Consider the following 15,320-nt stretch of genomic DNA (forward strand, 5'->3'; position numbering starts at 1 on the left):
CCCACCCTCAGCCTACAGGAATACACCCCTGACTGACCCTGGGCTAAACCCCCCCACACCCACCTCCAACCCCAGCCCTGCAGCAATACCTCCCTGACTGACCCCAATCCTCCTGCAATCCCATTTCCCACATGATCCCACTCCATTTCCAGTTCACTTGGCCAATGGCATGTGCGGCCTCCATGGAATCTAGTGTAAAATTGGAGAATTTTTGTCATGATGAGGGAGAGGGGTCTCCGGGAAAGGGGAAGGATTTTGGGGCTTTACAGTTTGTGCCAATTTGAAAACTAGACACAACAAAGATAGAGAAGCTATTAAGGCTAAAAAGAGGGTAAAACATGGACATTTCCAATGAGAATGTGGGACATCCCAGGCTAAAGAACAGGCTCTGTATACAAATGGAATCCTTGGGGGTAAGAGACAGCTCCTTCCCGCAGCTCCCAGCTGAATTCAAGTTCTGACAGATGCAACAGAACAGTCATGTGGAAGCAATCGGCATTTTCCAGACATGACCTCTGGATTTTTTCCCATGTGGAATCTGGGATTGGGTGCCATGGATTCCCAACAAAGCAAGTGGTTTCATGAAAAATGTTTAAGCTCATGACTAGTCAAAGGAGGAATGTGGGGGACATTGTAAAAACACAACTAACATCCAATTGTACATTCTTGTTTTCTACAGCACGTTGTTGTTGAAAATATGAGTCAGTGAAGGAGACGGTTTGGGGCTTGGGAAAGGTTGCAGGTACCTGGTTGCAACTCAATGGGGTCTGAGAGCGATGAGGATGTTTCTGGGGATTCTGTAACTGAAAGGTGGCCCTCAGTGAGTAGGAGTAACGCTGAGGGGCAGCAGGATGGAGATTGGACCGAAGCGATTACAAAGATTCAGGTCCCAGCCTTCACAGAGAGAACAGGCCCTCAGCATCAGCTTGCCAGTACAGCTGGCCCCCTTGATTACTTCACTTTACTGTGGCCTGACAGTGTGTTTGACACAATTGCAAAGGAGACCAACCGTTATGCTGCTCAGTGCCAGGCCCGAGATGGTAAACAGGATTCCTCCTGGATTCCCACTGATTCCCGTGAAATCAAAGCTTTCCTGGCTATCAACATAATGATGGGTATCAAACAGCTGCCTCGCATCTCCCTGTACTGGAGCCAGGACACTGCCGTGCGCTGTCCCTGGATTTCCTCGGCTATGTCCAGGGATAGGTTTTGGAAAGTGAACAAATATCTGCACTTGCGAGACAACACGGAGGCACTGGAGAAATCCCACCCCGACCATGACCCAATATTCAAAGTGCGAACTCTGATGGAGATTGTGCGCAACCACTTTGGCCAAAGATACCGGCCGAACCGTGAGCTCAGTGTGGATGAGGGAATGGTCGCTTACAAAGGGAGGCTGTACTTCAAACAGTATTCCCCTGCCAAGCCGACAAAGTGGGGCCTGAAAGTTTGGATGTTGTGTGAGGCAACAAGTGGTTACTGCCTGAACTTTAACATTTACACTGGGCGGCGCCGGGTGGCATCAAGGCACAGTCTGGGCTATGACGTGGTGACTGAGCTGTGCCACCCGTACCTCCATCGCAACCACCATGTTTACTTTGATCGGTTTTTCAGCAGCCCCGCCCTCCTGCAATATCTGCAGCTCTGTAACACAAGAGCATGTTCCACCATTCACCTGAACCGCAAAGGACTACCCTCAGCAGTCAGGAAAATCCAACTAACTAAACAGGGAGATATCCGCTTCTTCCAAAAGGACTCCTTATTATTAACCATTTGGAAAGACAAAAGACAAGTAGCAACACTCTCAACAAATCAAAATGCCACAGTGGTTGAGTCTGCTGGGACAGTCAAACCTCAAGCTGTAGTTGAGTACAATAAATATATGGGTGGCGTTGACCTTTCTGACCAAATGAGGAGCTATTACCCTGTGGGTCGTCCTTCTAAAAAGTGGTGGAGGTGTGTTTTGTGGTATTTAATGAACATCACCATTGTGAATGCTTGGCTGATTTTCAAAAGGTCATCTCATGACCCTCCACTTCCAAGTCGCTACGATCACCTCAACTTCAGAACGAGTCTGGCCAAACTGTTGCGAGGAGATTATTCAGCAGGAGCCAGTAGGAAAGGCAGATTGTCATCATCGTCAGACACCAGATATCCAGTCACCTTCTGTAACCCTAGTGCACACAATCTGGTAAAAATTCAGGGCCGTAAGAAAGTGTGCCGCCAGTGCTCGAAGCACAAACGCAAGACTGCGTCTGGGAGATCAGTGGAAACATCATTTCAGTGTGAATTCTGTGAAACTCCGCTCTGCAGGGTCAGCTGTTTCAGCAGTTACCATCAGTCTCTGTCTTAAACTCCAGAACCGTAGATCCAAAGTCAACTCATAATAGACTTGAAACATTAACTGTTTCTCTCTTGACAGATGATCCCAGACCTGCTGAGTTTCTACAGCATCTTCAGTTTTCTGATTTCCAGCATCACAGGATTTTGCGTTCAACCAGGATTGAGCTGGAGTCTCCAGAAATTCCAAATGAATTTAGCTTAGATTATTTTGGAATTTAAAAACTGGTTTTCTTCAAAGATTTTCATCCAAGATTTAGCAAAACAAAATGTGTTGAGGGGTTACTTTGATTGGTTGGTGTCACTTGTGAAGTGAACAGCCTCCAAAGTTATGTTCACCCAGAGTTGGGTGTACTGCGTCATTTTCCCCTGGGAAACCCCTTTGCCACTGTCTCCAAAAGGGTCAGCTGCTCATTGTTTGCAAAGGTATTTGAATTTCTAGCAGATGGTCTGTGCCATTCCTAATGGCTGCATCTTGTTGTGACTCTGTTGTGGTGTTTATATGCTTAAATTAAACATTGAACACATAGAACAGTACAGCACAGTACAGGCCCTTCAGCCCACGATGTGCCGACCTATTAAGCTTTTGCTTAGCCATTCCTTTTCAATGCTGTACCCACCTGGGCGATGTGACGCTCAGTAATTGTTAGTGGGACATGTCTGTAACTGGGTGGATGCTGTAAATCACTGACCTCTAGTCTTTGAGAGTGGTTTGTGTTTGATTTGTATTAGTTGTAATTGTCTTTAATGCGATGGTGGTATTATTTACAGCAGCTGCATTTTCTGCCTGTGCCTCATTTTTTGGTGTGGAGAAGGGGCAGTATTGTGTTGGCCGTGGTTGCTGGTGTATTTTTAACTAGACAAGAACAGGCATATGATAATCTCCAGTGACTGAAATGGAGACCCTTTTGAACAGAATTTGTGCTTCAGACCATTGCATCTGCTCACTCAATAACTACCAGATTGGAGAGGATTTTAAATTAATTCATCACTGAATTCTGCATGTTCCATGATGTGCTTTTTGTTAACAGTTGTATATCTGGGGTCTCATTTTGTGAACAAACTTTCATTGAGTTGCTGCTGGATTCAGACAATGCAATAATGATGTTGGATGGATAAGTACCGGGAAATGATCTAATTGATAATGAACAATCAAAATCACCAAGACTTCTAGCAGAGTGTCTAATTAATTTGTACCAAACTTAAAGTGCTAGCTTCTAAAACAATTGTTTAATAAAAAATAATTTGTGATCAAGGTGTGATTGGTTTATCATGACTGCTTTTAATGTTTTTTAACCACAAATTTTTCAGCTCAGGTGATGATTTAGTCTTTAGTACAGAGTTTGTTTACTCAGACCCCACCCTCAGCTTCTTTCCTAAACTTCAGCCCAACTTCATGGAGATTTATCACAGAATCATGCAGTTTATAAAGACATTCTATCACTTCTAAATATTACTTTTAAAATTGCTCAAAGTTCTTGGATCAATATGAAGTGAGAACTTGAATAAGGAACTGTTGAATTGAACAGAAGATGTGACACTTTCACAATGATCTGACAAGATGAAGAATTGGTTTTTGCTGAGATTCTGTGATTAAACATAATCACTCCTGACCTTATTGTTCCATCAGTGTATGTATAAACACACTGGCACCAGAGTTCACTATTACTTTTGAAAATTAAACCTCAACTCTAAAAGCTTTTGCAATTGTAATGCCTGATTTTCTTGTTTTTTTCAATCCAGGGGTTTCTCAAGGATCACTTGGTAAGCGAACTTTTGACATTTTTGTTTTGTGTCAGGATTTGAAATGTTGATAAAATGTGAAATCTGAAGGTTTGGATAAAGATGAGAAACTCTGGCCGTTTACTATTGTTTAGTTTAGCTGCATTTCCCTGCCCATCACTGCGCTCCCCTATTGTCAACAACCTAGAGTCTACCATCAACCAGAAACTGAATAAGACTTACTATGTAAACACAGTGGCTACAAGAGCAGGTCAGAGACTGGGAATCCCACAGCAGTAACTCGCCTCCTGACTCCCCAGAGCCTGTCCACTATCTACAAGGCACAAGTCAGGAGTGTGTTGGAACACTATCCAGGACAAAGCAGCCTGTTTGATTGGCACTACATCTACAAGCATCCACTCCCTCCACTACCGACACTCAGTAGCAGCAGTGTGTACTATCTACAAGTTGCTCTGCAGAAATTCACCGAAGATCCTCAGACAGCACCTTCCAAACCTACGGCCACTTCCATCTAGAAGGACAAGAACAGCAGATACATAGAAACACCTCCAACTGCAAATTCCTCTCTTCCAAGACACTCATCATCGTGAGTTGGAAATATATTGTTGTTCCTTCACTGTAGCTGGGTCAAAATCCTGGAATTCTCCCCCTAATAGCATTGTGGGTCAATCCACAGCAGGTGGACTGCAGCGGGTCAAGAAGGCAGCTCACCCCCACCTTCTCATGGGCAACTAGGGATGGGCAGCAATGCTGACCAGCCAGCCTCACCCATATACCATAAATAAATATTTTATTAAAAAGCTAAGTTTAAATTCTCTCAACCTCCCTGGAAATTTGAATTCCCTTTTGAAAGTTCTCAGCTGCAAAGCTGGTTATCAATTGGTCTGAGTAATGAAGCTTCTCGAGTGTTTGGGCTGCACTCATCCAGGCAGGTGGGGAGTATTCCATCACACTCCTGCGTCATGCCTTGTGGATGGTAGACAGGCTTTGGGGAGTCAGGAGGTGAGTTACTGCTGCGGGCCCAGGGATTTGGGGAAGCAGTGGGATGTTGATGATAATTTCAGCAGCTTCTCTGGTCATTCCGTCATCATCTCAGCAGATTTCATGAAATAAATTCTCAACACGTCCTGACTCAGGGTTAGATCTCCCAGCCTCAGAGAAGCTTGTCGAGTGCCATAATCATTGCCAAATGGCAGTAAAACATTGAGGCTTCTTCACTTTCTTTCTGTTCTTAACCCTTCCTCTTGACATTTAACGTGAGCCTTGAGCTAGGATTCAGGAGTTAGAGCAGCTCAATCTCAGTGTTGCTCAGTTGCTGTGTTTTGTTTCTCAGTGATCAAGGAGCAGATAAATGGAATCATTTTGGAATGTCCACACAGTAAATCCTGGAAAAAGGATGGAATAAAGTACAATAAGGTGATGGACAATGGGAATGTCATACTCTCGACGCTGTCAGACAGTGATTCTGGAGAATACAGCTGTGCAGATGATCATGGAAATTCTTCAGCTTTGGTGTTTGTCAGACGTAAGTTGTATGTTATTTTTTCTGAGCAGAGTTTTGAAGAGATGTAAAGGGTGCTGTTTGTCACTGTGTAACACTGACTGTGTCACCAGACTTGGAGACCATTCCCCAGGATGAGACAGTTCTTGATCCCACAAATTGCTGGCTGGAAGGTGCAAGCCAGGCCCCAGAAGTTAGGGTTTTAGTGATGGGGTGTGGGGAAGCGGTGTGTTCTCTGGTAAAGGGGGCACTGAATGGGAGGGGAGGCTGCCCAGTGTGGGTCTTGGCCGAGTGGAAAGTGCCTGCAGGCTCTAGCTCTGTGCTTCAGTTTAACTATTAACAGGAAATCAGTTACCGCCCCCACCCCACACATGCTCCCCTCCCGCACATTCTCTATGCCCCACCTGAGCTAATTACCTTGAGCCCCACACTCCCTTGTAGCCCCTCATAGCCTCCATGCCTCTGTACAGCCCCTTTACCCCCTCAGGACAGCTCATTCACCGTCCACCCACCCACCAGCCACCTTTTGCCTTTACACTGATTATTATCAACTCAGCACATATCCACCATGGACAGACTGCAATTACCCAATTCTGGCACTAAGTAACATGAAGTTCCAAATGTCTATTGCAGACTTCATTTAAAAAAAAACATTAATTTATAGAATCCCATTCACAATATTTATCCTTCTTCATCTGCATAATCCTTTATGACAACAAATGTCATTTTAATTGCCTAATCTCTAATAAAAACAAGTTTTGGAATTTATATAAAAGCAAATTACTGTGGATGCTGGAAATCTGAAACAAACGGAGAAAGTGCCAGAGAAGCTCAGCAGGTCTGGCAGCATCTATGAAGAGAGAAACAGAGTGAATGTTTCAAGTCTGATTCTGTGAAGAGTCACACCAGACTCAAAGCCTTAATTGTCTTTCTCTGTCCACAGATGCTACTAGACCTGCTGAGTTTCTCCAGCTTTATTTGGAATTTATAGTTATAGACTGTCTTAATTGGAACTACTTGGAGATGTCGATCAAACTGTGAAATGGCATCCTACTGTGATAAAGGAAGGTTGTGAGATCAGTCACATTAGCTGCCATCAAGTAACAGTAACCCTCTATCTAATGTCGAAGGAATGAAACAGCAATCAACTTTTTTCATAAACATTTTACTAAGTTTGCTCCAAATATTTAAAGGCAGGAGTTTTAGATGCCTTGACAATCCTTTCGCCATTGTTAGAGTTGTATTTGACGGTTTCACTGCGCGATGCTATCCTAGTGATTCCATGCACTTTTTACACACATTCATCCTGATTTTTAACAATCCCGAAGAACACATGATCTCTCCCAAAGCTGACCCAGGACCATAGCCAATAGGCCACCTCACCGCTTCAAGTGATACCCTGGCTATGAAAATGAATCCACAACATTCTGACCTGATCTGCTTTCACACCCAGCTTCCCAGTTTCAGACACAAGTAGAGACAGCTTTCTGTGAGAAATGTAATATGCTCCCATTTCCACTCCCCACAAAATCAGTGGGAGTGGGGTTTGGGGTGAGGGGTAACCTCCATTGCTGTGAGGAGGGGAGAGGCTCCAGTTATGAAAGTCCGGGTCTCAGTTTCTGATGGGTTTGAGAGTTAAACAGTTGTTGAGAACTATCTGACTCGTGGAGCTGATTATTCCCCCAGACAAAAAGAAACAGAGAAGTGAAGATGATATATGTTGCCTGTTGCTGATTTCAGTTTGTAGGAACTGTGTGAAGCTGGATCCTGGTACCATCTCAGGGATTGTGGTTGGGGACATCATTGCCACCACCTTGATCGCTCTGGCTGTTTACTTTGTGGTATCTTCCAACAAGGACAAAGCTTCCAATGGTACGATCTTCTTGTTAATTTTTCCAATTTCCCCCAATCTGCTACTGAAGACATTGACTTCCATGTCCATTGTTGTGAGAGCTGATTATATTCCCCAAAGGGTCCGTTCATGGTGATCAGGAACAGGAGACTCTGGCTGCGGTCTCACTTCTCTGAGTGAATCCTCAGTCACTCCCTCCAGTCACATTGGGATCAGTAAAACTGCGCAGTGGGCAACCAAATCCAGATTCTCTCAATTGGACAGAATCCATTGTCACCCCCACCCCCACCCCACGTTTACAAAGGAAACAGGAACAGGAGGCCATTCCACCCATTGAACCTAGAACATAGAAGGGGAGGCGATGGCCTAGTTGTATTATTGCTGGACTGTTAATCCAGAGACCCAGATAATGTTCTGGGGACCCAGGTTCGGATCCCACCACGGCAGATGATGGAATTTGAATTCAATAAATATCTGGAATTAAGAGTTTAATGATGACCGTGAATCCATTGTCAATTGTTAGAAAAAGCCATCTGGTTCACTAATGTCCTTTAAGGAAGGGAACTGCCACCCTTACCCACCTGGCCTACATGTGACTCCAGACCCACAGCAATGTGGTTGACTCTTAACTGTCCTCTGGGCAAATAGGGATGGGCAATAAATGCTGACATAGCCAGTGACACCTTCATCCCGTGAATGAATAAAGGAACAGGAAGAGGCCATTCTGCTTCTCACAAGACTGTTACACATGCACAGGAGGAGACCGTTCAACCTTTCTGGAGATTATTACACAGGAACAAGATTAGGCTATTCAGCCCCTCAAACCTCTTACGTAGGGGCAGGAGAAGGCCATTCAGCCCATTTGAATTTGTATTAGTACATACATTCATATTTATGTGAAAAACTAGAACTGTTTTGACACTTAATGGACTAGGCAATGTTTTATCGATGAATGTTTAGGTGTGAGCCATCTGCTGAATACAGAGTCAAATGACTTTGGGAAAATAGGCAACCAAAGCTTTGGGTGAGACAAGAGGTGGGTATGTTACTTGCGCTGATGCCTAGCAATCTTTTCTGGTTGTCGTTTCTGTTTCAAAACCCTAGGGAGTTGAAAGGAAGACAACCTCAACATTTGCAAGTCTCTTTCTCTCCTCTTGGTTGAAATAATTGGGAACCTGATGAAGTTTCCGTACCTCAGTATTTTGACTACCTTGTTAACCCTGCAAAGCTAAACCATGAGCACTTTTCAAAGATTTAAAACCCCCTAGTTTTCCATCTCAGCTGCTTGGTCTGCATCTGTCAGCAATTTGATTTCAGCAACAAGAAATTCAGTGGACTACAAGAATTCATCAAATTCTAGCTTATGTTTTTAAAACTTTTGGCCAATAGGATGTCTTTCTTTTTCAGTCAGCCCTTCTGTTGCACAGTAACAGGAAGAGGCCATTTGACCCCTCAAGCCTGTTGCATCATTCAGTATGACAGCAGGTAGCTGGGGGCAGTGGCGGGGATGAGGTCAAGCCCAAAGCAGGGGAGGTCAAGACCTTGTGAGGGGATGTGAGCCCAGCATGGCCAGGAGCATGTGCTGAACTATTAACTGTTTCTTTGTTTTTTCACTTTCTAGTAAGAAGGACTGTAATTTATAACTTTGTTTTCCTTAATTTTCTGTTTTGCATCCTAGGTTTTGTACCTAGGTACATTTGTACCTAAGATGGTGCTGTAAATGGCGACTTGTAAACTTTTCACTGCACTCACATGAGTATGTGACAATAAAGCTAATTCAATCCATTTACCCCTTTGCTCCACCCCCTCGGTTTCTTTACTCAACATAAAGTTACCCATTTCAGTCTTAAAAACCCCAACTGCCCCTCATCCTGCACATGGGCCAGAATTCCTGATTCCATTCCCTTTGTGTGAAGCTGTGCTTCCTGACATCACCCTGAGTGAACAGTCTCTCTCTCTCTCTGTCCTATTAAGTTCTTTTTAACCATCTCTATTAGAGCACCCCCTACAACGTACCAAACTAATCAGGAATAAGAACTTAGTCTGTGCAGCCTGACCTCATACGTGCCTGGGATTATTCTGGTGACTGTGCTGTGTGGCTTCTCCTTCTTGAACTAGTGTATGTGAGGAACTCACCAGTGAATCTTTCTGATCAAGTTGAACCTGAAATTGAAATGAACAGTAGCTTCCACTTGTCTGTAACACAGCTGCTTTGAGAAAAAGGCCATTCATTTGACAGTGAATTGTCCCTCACCCTGACTCTGAAACATCAGAATCCTTAAGAACTTGCCCTTTTCTCTGATTCCCTTACACTTGGTGAGGTGCAAGGTTGGAGTATGTTTCTGTCACAGACTGTTGCATCTTTCTCACGTTTTGTATTTTTCTCTTAGAGTCTGAGAATCAGAACCTCATTCCTCATGATCACAACGATCTTTATCAGGTACGGACAGAAATAGCTTCAATCTATAAAATCAAAGACTTGAATTAGCTTCTAAGAGTCACAGAATCACTACAGTGCAGAAAGAGGCCAATTGGCCCATTAAGCCCACACCAACCCTCTGAGGAGCATCCCACCCAGACCCACGCCCCTATTCTACCCCTGTAACCCTGCATTTCCCATGGCAAACCCAGCTAGCCTGCACATCTCTGGGTAATTTAGCATTGCCAATCCACATAACCTGCACATCTTTGCACTGTGAGAGTGAACACAGGGAGAATGTGCAAACCCAAATAGACAGTCACCTGAGGCTAGAATCAAACCTGGATCCCTGGTGCTGTGAGGCAGCAGTGCTAACCACTGAGCCACCATGCTGTCCTGTTAAATTGTAGCATCTCATTTCACTAACTTTCCAGCATTGTTTGTGAATTTCTCGAACTATCCCTATCCCAAACAGTTTGGGTTTTGTTTCTAACTAAATCCTGCAACCCCATTAGCACCAGCATAGGCACTACACTCTGATCCCAATTTGGGAACCAGTTGATGATAATGGCTGCAGGATTCACCTAGACCCAGTGTTGTTGGGACCACTGATGGTTGTGTTGGTACCAGTTGCCATGTCAATTAGTAAAGTCGGGTTTTGGTAATTAGCTGGCATCAGATTTGGCACATGTGGTGTGTCTATTATCAACTGCTTCTCCCCACCCTGAGAGAATAGGTGAGAATAGGCCTGTGCCAGACACACCACCATCTGATGACAGCGACGTCAGTCGATAGAAATCGCAAGTTTGTGTCCAAATAACGGAGCTTCTGATACAGACACAAGATGAATTAAGTGATTAAAACGTGATCTGTGTAGAAATTGACCAACTCAGATACCAGCAACCAATAAGCAGTTGACATTAGAACAGATGTTCTACTGCACAGTGGAATCAATCACTGTCAAGTCTGATAGATAATGCTAACTGATTCTCCCAAAATGGAGAACCCAAACCATGTTTCCATGTGGAACATTTAAAACCCTTAAAAATTAATGAGTATTTCCCATGAAAAGCAATCAGGCCTTGAATTAATAGGCCAGGTGATTGCAGCTTAAATGGGCTCCAATGTTATGAAAGGACCCTGTTCCCAGGCAAATGCAGTGTCTTCTCCAAGTCCAATGAAAGATTGAAATAAACACAGAAATTGCTGGAGAATCTCAGGAGATCTGCCAGCAGCTGTGGAGAGAAACGTTTCGGGTTCATTGACCCTGCAGAATGAGGGATTGACCTGGGCTGATCTTCCTGCGCAGAATCTCGGTCCTGGGCTGGGAGCGGTACCATGGTCCCTGTGACAGAGTTGCCTGTTGGAGGGACTGTGCTCTGTTGTTGAGCACTGTGGGCTGATTGTGAAGGAACAGCTGTGTAAAACTGTGGCTGTACCTCAATGTGGAGGATCTGACTGTGCAGTTGAGGCAGTTAGTACTCTTGCACACTTATCTTTGAATTCTGAATTGTAACACTGTCCTTCTCTATTTTGTCAGGATCTTGGGACACGAAGGGGAAGCTGTGAATACAGCCAGCTCTCCCCCCGCCTGAAAATATAACCCACTCTCCTGAGACTGACCCAACAGCAATGCTTACCACCTCGTTCACTGCTTTCCTGTTACTCAATAATGTTTTTCATGTTATTCGGTAATGTTTTTCTGACCTTTCGTTGTTGTTAATGAGTCTATACAAGATCGATGCAAATTCAGCGACTGGTTCAACTCCCAGCCTTATCCCTGTTACCTCTCGTCATATAGCACAGTGACAATTACAAACAGGTTAATAGTTTGCTAAGAGCTTTTGTGAGCATTCTGTGGGGTAAACAATTGTTTAGGTTTCACTTCCAGCGATCTCTCATTCTAGCTGTTCATTTGATATTTTTTGAGAGAGTATAGAATGCTTTAGCAAGAGTGAAGGTCTGGGAGAGGAGTTATGGTGGGGGAAGATATTAGACAGGGTGACCTTCGGAGGAAATAACTCTACTCTATATTTCAGCTCAGGAGCTGGTTTCAGTTTCCTCCAGATCCTTTTAGTCGCTTGATTTGATGGAACCCAGGTCTTGCTTAAAACAGAGTTGTGCTGTTGGAGGTTTTCACCTTATACTCATCAGGACAGAATCACAAGAATACTAAATCCCAAAGGGAACACCAATTTATACTGCATGAGGAAAAGATGCTGATTGGTTTGCAAATCAGCTCTGCCAATGCCTTGACCAAAGGTAATGCACTAGTTAGCTCTGATTCTGCATTTGGACAGCACTTGCTGGACAATCTGGAGTGTGCCAAGAACTTTACTCACAACCAATCGAAGATTGGTCACATTGTAGCTCATGTATACTTGCTGCAAGCTGCATCTATTCATACGCAGTGACTTGCCTTTTGCAGGCAAAGAGATTTTGTCCAGATATTGCAGCTTTTTACAATTAAACAAAAGCGTGGGACAGTCGTTCTCTGGTGCAATCTGTGGCAATGTCTCAATCAATCTGATTTAACTTGCCAGCCCTTCAGCACCCTCTCCTCATGCAGTATAAATTGTTGTTTACTTTGGGATTCGGAATTCTTGTGATTCTGTCCTGATAAGTACGAGATGAAATACTCTTAACAACGTGTTTTTTTCAGCAGTAAAGATGCATTTCATTTTCAGACAAGTTTAGGATTTTAGTTTGCCGTAATCAGCACTGTTTTTTATTTGTTGCTTTATAAACACAGTCTGCTCTTTATTGACTTAATTCCATGGGCTGAGAGGCAGCTTTCTGAAGTGGATAATGTGTTTAGTTCTTTTCCATGCTAATGACTCGTATATACTTCCTTTTAGAATAAGCAGGGAGCAAGAGCTATCCATCCCTAACAGCATTTAAGATTTGATTTGATTTATTGTAGTCACATGTGCATAAGTACAGTGAGAAATTTTGTTTTGCGAGCAGTACATACAGATCAGAGGGTGCTTAGACAGAGCGAGGATTACAGGTTACACTGCACAGGAGGTGCACAAAGCAAGATGACCATTAGATTTGAAATTAGAGAGGTTGTATCTAGGTTTTGCTTTGAAAAGTTATTTTGGATTTTTTGGGGCTTTTTAAGATGCTGAGGAACATATGGATTTAAACAGTCTATTATCTTAAACCATAAACCCATTGACTAGGAGAGAATGGTTTGTGCACCAATATCCCACAGTCCTGATCCCAACTCCCTCTGCGGTAGTCGGGGGAGCAGGCCAGGATTAAAACTGACAGGGATTAGTGAGTGAAATTGACAATCACAGGGATCAGTGGAGGCAGTGAGAACCGTTCCATTTATTCCATATGACATGGATCAATGGCCAGTGAAATACACAGGACTGTGATCAGGGTCCCCTCCTGGAGGATTTTGGGAAAAATAAACATGGCCACTAGGGCATCTCATAATAGTTAGAGATCCTTGCTCTCTCATACACATCCACCAACTGGAACATAAGATATAGGAGCAGGAGTAGGCCATTCAGCCCCTTGAGCCTTTTCTGCCATTCAATACGATCCTGGCTGATCTCCTCTCATCCTCAACTTCACTTTCCTGCTCATTCTCCATAACCCTTTAACCTGTTACTGCTTAAAAATCTGCCCATCTCCTTCCTAAATTTACTCAATGTCCCAGCATCCACAACACTCTTGGATAGTGAATTCACAGATTCATGACCCTTTGAGAGAAATAATTGCTCCTCATATCTGCTTTAAATCTACAGTTTCTGTACAAAAATAACTCCGATGGCCAGATAATCAACTACTGTTGTACTTACCCACTGGTTACACACCCATCCATTACAGCACTACCCATTACGCACCCATCCATTACAGCACTACCCATTAAGCACCCATCCATTATGGCACGACCCATCCATTACATGCCCATCTGTTTATAGCACCACCCATTACATGCCCATGCATTACACGCCCATGCATTACACGCCCATCCATTACACACCCATGCATTACAACACCATCCATTACAGCACCGCCCATCCATTACAGCGCCGCCCATCCATTACGCACCCATCTGTTATAGCACCAACCATTACACGCCCATGCATTACACACCCATGCATTACTACACCATCCATTACAGCACCGCTCATCCATTATAACACCGCCCATCCATTACATGCTCATCCGTTATAACACCACCCATTACACACCCATGCATTACACGCCAATCCATTACAACACCATCCATTACAACACCATCTGTGTTGGCTTCACACATGATCCATTCAGTTGGGTGTGAAATGGGCAGTTGATCTGAAATTGCTTGATGTCATTTATTGGTGATGTTTATCCTGCTGTGTGTCAGGCTTTCTGAATTTGATCAGGTCAGCAGTGGATTTTCCATCCACACTTGCTGCTTTTATATTTTATGCCGCTTTGTCATGGATTTGCTGCAATTATTTTGTAACTTTGTAGATTACGCCATCTCTGAAATAAATAATTTGAGACTTGCACTTGTTGCCTCTGATTTGACTTTGATTTCTTTAACTATTCACAAATAATCTGGAATCAAAACACAAGATACTGAAGATAGTTTATAACCCTTGAAAACCTCGATTTAAATTTATCTGTAACAGGTTCCTGAGTGTCCATGCTCTGTTAGAAAGCAGGCTAGGATCTTTCAGAATGGTCAGGTTGTGACGCTGAGTCACTTCAGGCTATAACCTGAAGGTCACTCAATGGACACAGAGAATGCTGGAGAATCTCAGCAGGTCTAGCAGCATCTGTAGAGAGAGAAACAGATTTAATGTTTCCAGTCTGGTATGACACTTCTTCAGAACTCAACATTGGACTTGAAACATTAACACTGTTTTTCTCGCTACAGATGCTGCCAGACTGAATGTGTTCCTCCAGCACTTTGTTTTAACTCCTATCTTTAGCATCTGCAATACTTTGATATGAGCCTCTCTGAGATATGAGCAAACAGTGCATCGAGTGAGTGAGGACTGAGTGATCTCTGCTCAAACAGGAAGCTGCTCAGTCAGTACCGAGATGCGCCTGACTGTGTGGGAGGTAAACCGCTCGAGAGAAACCAAGAAAAGTCACATCCGTCCATGGAGTCAGTGCAACTTCAACGAAATCAACTACAAAAACAATAAGCCAGGCCCAAACTGACACCTCTGGCAGAGACCAATCAGGAGGCCTGCTCTCAATGGCTGTTATCAGTTGTGGAAGGGTGGAAACAGGGGCAGGAAGATCCCAAGTGTTACCCTTCTGACCACTTAGTCAAACAGGACACACTAGAAGGAACCAGTTTCTCAGCCTCAGCCAGACACTGAAACATTATTGACTATGTCCAGCTAATAGACGGCACGTCAGAGCGTCAGTACTGAGGGAGCGCCGCACTGTCGGAGGGTTAGTGCTGAGGGAGCGCCGCACTGTCGGAGGGTCAGTGCTGAGGGAGC

General features: G+C 43.9%; 1 protein-coding gene across 2 annotated transcripts in view; it reads left to right on the plus strand.

Moving 5' to 3' along the window:
* LOC109922584 (T-cell surface glycoprotein CD3 delta chain-like) overlaps positions 1-15,320 on the plus strand; it is a 64,402-nt gene that overhangs the window by 5,878 nt on the left and 43,204 nt on the right. Inside the window, exons 2-6 of one of the 2 annotated variants that reach the window (XM_048615619.1) lie at positions 4,084-4,104; positions 5,417-5,608; positions 7,325-7,456; positions 9,827-9,876; positions 11,396-13,445. The exons of the other annotated variant lie outside the window; for it this stretch is intronic. Coding sequence (XP_048471576.1) covers positions 4,084-4,104; positions 5,417-5,608; positions 7,325-7,456; positions 9,827-9,876; positions 11,396-11,458 — 458 coding nt within the window. The 3' untranslated portion in view covers positions 11,459-13,445. Of the gene's footprint in view, positions 1-4,083; positions 4,105-5,416; positions 5,609-7,324; positions 7,457-9,826; positions 9,877-11,395; positions 13,446-15,320 lie in introns of those variants that run through there. 2 annotated transcript variants of the gene reach the window in all.

The sequence above is a fragment of the Rhincodon typus genome, chromosome 32 (assembly GCF_021869965.1).
Source record: "Rhincodon typus isolate 14 chromosome 32, sRhiTyp1.1, whole genome shotgun sequence".
Lineage (NCBI taxonomy): Eukaryota > Metazoa > Chordata > Chondrichthyes > Orectolobiformes > Rhincodontidae > Rhincodon > Rhincodon typus.